At 45.5% G+C, this 2,668-nt stretch overlaps 1 protein-coding gene across 1 annotated transcript; it reads left to right on the top strand.

The window, feature by feature from the left end:
• Positions 1-350: 350 nt before the first annotated feature.
• LOC147893639 (calcium-dependent protein kinase 20-like) lies at positions 351-1,268 on the top strand. The gene has a single exon (XM_087386334.1). It carries the CDS (start codon positions 351-353, stop codon positions 1,266-1,268), a length of 918 nt encoding a protein of 305 aa, XP_087242460.1.
• The last annotated feature ends 1,400 nt before the right edge of the window (positions 1,269-2,668 follow it).

The following is a 2,668-nucleotide window of genomic DNA, read 5'->3' as shown; positions in this document are numbered from 1 at the left end:
TTGGTTGCATAGCTAATTGCAATCTCAATATCGGCCGGGAAGCGTGAACATAGGAACACTATAAGAAGCTTACAAGTGGCAAGTCTACATAGAAACGCGTGTCGCGTTTTTAGAACACCACGTGCTTTTCGTTTTGCATGAACAAGACAAGACAGAGCTCTCTTCTTCCCTGTTGTCTCAGAAGAGAAGAGTGCCCAACAAGACAAGGCGAGCTCTCTTCTTCCCTGTCTCCTCAGAAGCCGTCTCTTCACCCCATCAATCCATCCACCCACCTAGCTTCACCTCCCTTCCCATTCGCCCTTCCTCTTCCTTTTCATCCACGCTCATCTGCCTCGCCATCTCGACACACCATGCCTCCGACCAACAATTTCGGAGCAGGCATCACTATTGGCAATTACCAACTCGGAGCCCTTCTTGGCAAGGGCGGTCAGGGTGCTGTGTATCTTTGTTTTGAGAAGATGACCGGTAATCAAGTGGCTTGCAAGATGTTTAAGGACGTCACGTCCTTTCCCACAGAGATCAAAGAGGCTTTACGGAGAGAGATAGATATCCACCGCCGTTTGTCTTTCTGCTCGTGCAACATAGTTCACCTAAAGGACCTCATTGTGGATCGGGACTGCATTTTTATCATCATGGATTTTTGCAAGGGAGGATCGTTGGCCAATCGCTTGCTGCACAAGGGACCCTTGACTGAGTACGAGGCAAAGTTGGTCATTACAGTACTATCAGAGACGCTAATGTTGTGCCATCAAGAAGGGGTCATTCACAGGGATGTTAAACCGGACAATATCCTCTTAGCTGACCCGAGGGACTTGAAGTCAGTTAAGCTTGCAGACTTTGGCCTATCGACTTATGCATTCCCTCATCAAGTACAACGCTTACAGCAGGTGGTAGGCACTCTTTGGTACATGGCACCTGAGGTGTTAGACGGGTGTTACTCCACAGCTGTTGACATATGGAGCCTGGGTATCACCTTTTACCAGCTTCTCACTGGGCACTTGCCGTCACAACATCTTGGAGGAATCCACGGCTTGATGGAAGAGCTAGGCGGACAAAATCACTGTCTTTTAACACCTGCTTGCAGAGATTTATTGCTCAAGATGCTGAAGGAAGATCCACTGGAGCGGATAACTGCAAGAAGCATTTTGGATCACCCTTGGTTAAACCATGTAGCACCAGCCTCCACCCACAATATTTGCTGGCCAGAGAAAACATTTAGTGATCGTGGGCATTGTTATGTCAGGAAGCAGCTTATTCATGCCCTTTGATGATCATCAAACAATACGCGCCACGGGAAGTTGTTTCATAGTCTACCTATGCTCCTCGAAATGTAATAATGGCTGAAAAACGAAAAAATTATATGCTTGCATCTTTGGTGGCTCCCCTAAGCAAGGGAGTCATTATCAGATGATTGCTTATACTCTAAAGCTAAGATGACACAGCGGTGGGAGCGTCTTTCCTGCCTCCCCTGAGCAAGGGATGCTGGTTAGAATGATTGCCTACACTGTTGTCTCCTACAAGGGTTGGTATATCTTTTCTTGCCTCCCCTGAGCAAGGGAGGCTTGATTAGGTTGATTCTAATCCTTGGTTGACACAGCCACACTCTCATGAACAGGAGCATATGGTCAGATTGATGGAGCAATTCCTATTGGTTGGTGTTGTTTGCTGAGCATCTTGGTTGATGTTGTTTGCTGAGCATCTTGCTTACTTCTGCCCAAGCATAATAACTTGTGCTGTGTTTCATTCATTTTGGAAGGTAAACACATTCATTTTGCAAGGAATTACTAATCCTAGCAAGAGTTTTGTCCTCTTTTTAAATGTGAAGTAAGCTCTAGCCTAGCGAGGCATTGGAAAGGAGGAAGGTGAAGAAAATCGTCATATGGAGATCTTACAAGAGGTGGACCATCTTGGAACTATTTTGTATGATAAATTTCACATGACAAATCTTTAGAAACCTGGCAAATGTAATAGTGAGAAATTATAGCCTACATTTGCAAGACCAAAAACAACTTTTTAGTGAAAATGTGGGACAATACATGAAACTCCCCATCAAGGGGCCTTCAAGCTTTGATAGCTGCTAGGCGTTCTCAGCCTGACCAGGCTTGTTAAGCGCGACAGAAATTGCAGTAGTAACTTCTAGACTATGTCTAAGCACAAAGCAAGCCGCCTTGTATGGAAAGCTGCTCACCGCCGGAGCTGTGGTGGTCTCTCCTCAAATTCCTCAGCCTTAGAAGATGCTTTTGGACAAATTGCCAATCATACAAAAGCCTCATGCTCGAATGTGTTCCCTCACTCAAGCTGAAATTCAGTCAATTCAATAAATATGACAGTCCTACTCTCCACCTAAGCTATGGCAGCATCTCCACTACTTCAGATATTCTCCAACGCACATCGGCAGAGGCTTCACACAAAATCGGGGTGGACTAATAAGTTGCAACCCTTCTGTTCACCACCCAGCATGCAGAGGCCTCATACTTAAGCAACCTGGTTATCCTTTAGGCAATGTCGTCTATTTTGGACCTGCTCTGCAATAATCACCCAACTTCAAAGGCACACCAACGCGTGCTTGCTTTTGTGCGCGTATGAGAATAAATGCGGGATTGGGTTGCATAAGTGTTTACAATTTTTGTTACTGTTTTCCAATAAACTGGATACTACTGTAGCCCAA

Source organism: Dipteris shenzhenensis, chromosome 15 (assembly GCF_047967505.1).
Source record: "Dipteris shenzhenensis isolate YYH24624 ecotype China chromosome 15, Dip_SZ_1.0, whole genome shotgun sequence".
In the NCBI taxonomy this organism is placed as follows: Eukaryota; Viridiplantae; Streptophyta; class Polypodiopsida; order Gleicheniales; family Dipteridaceae; genus Dipteris; species Dipteris shenzhenensis.
The sequence above is the reverse complement of the archived record's forward strand: the minus strand, read 5'-3'. Positions and strand labels throughout refer to the sequence as shown.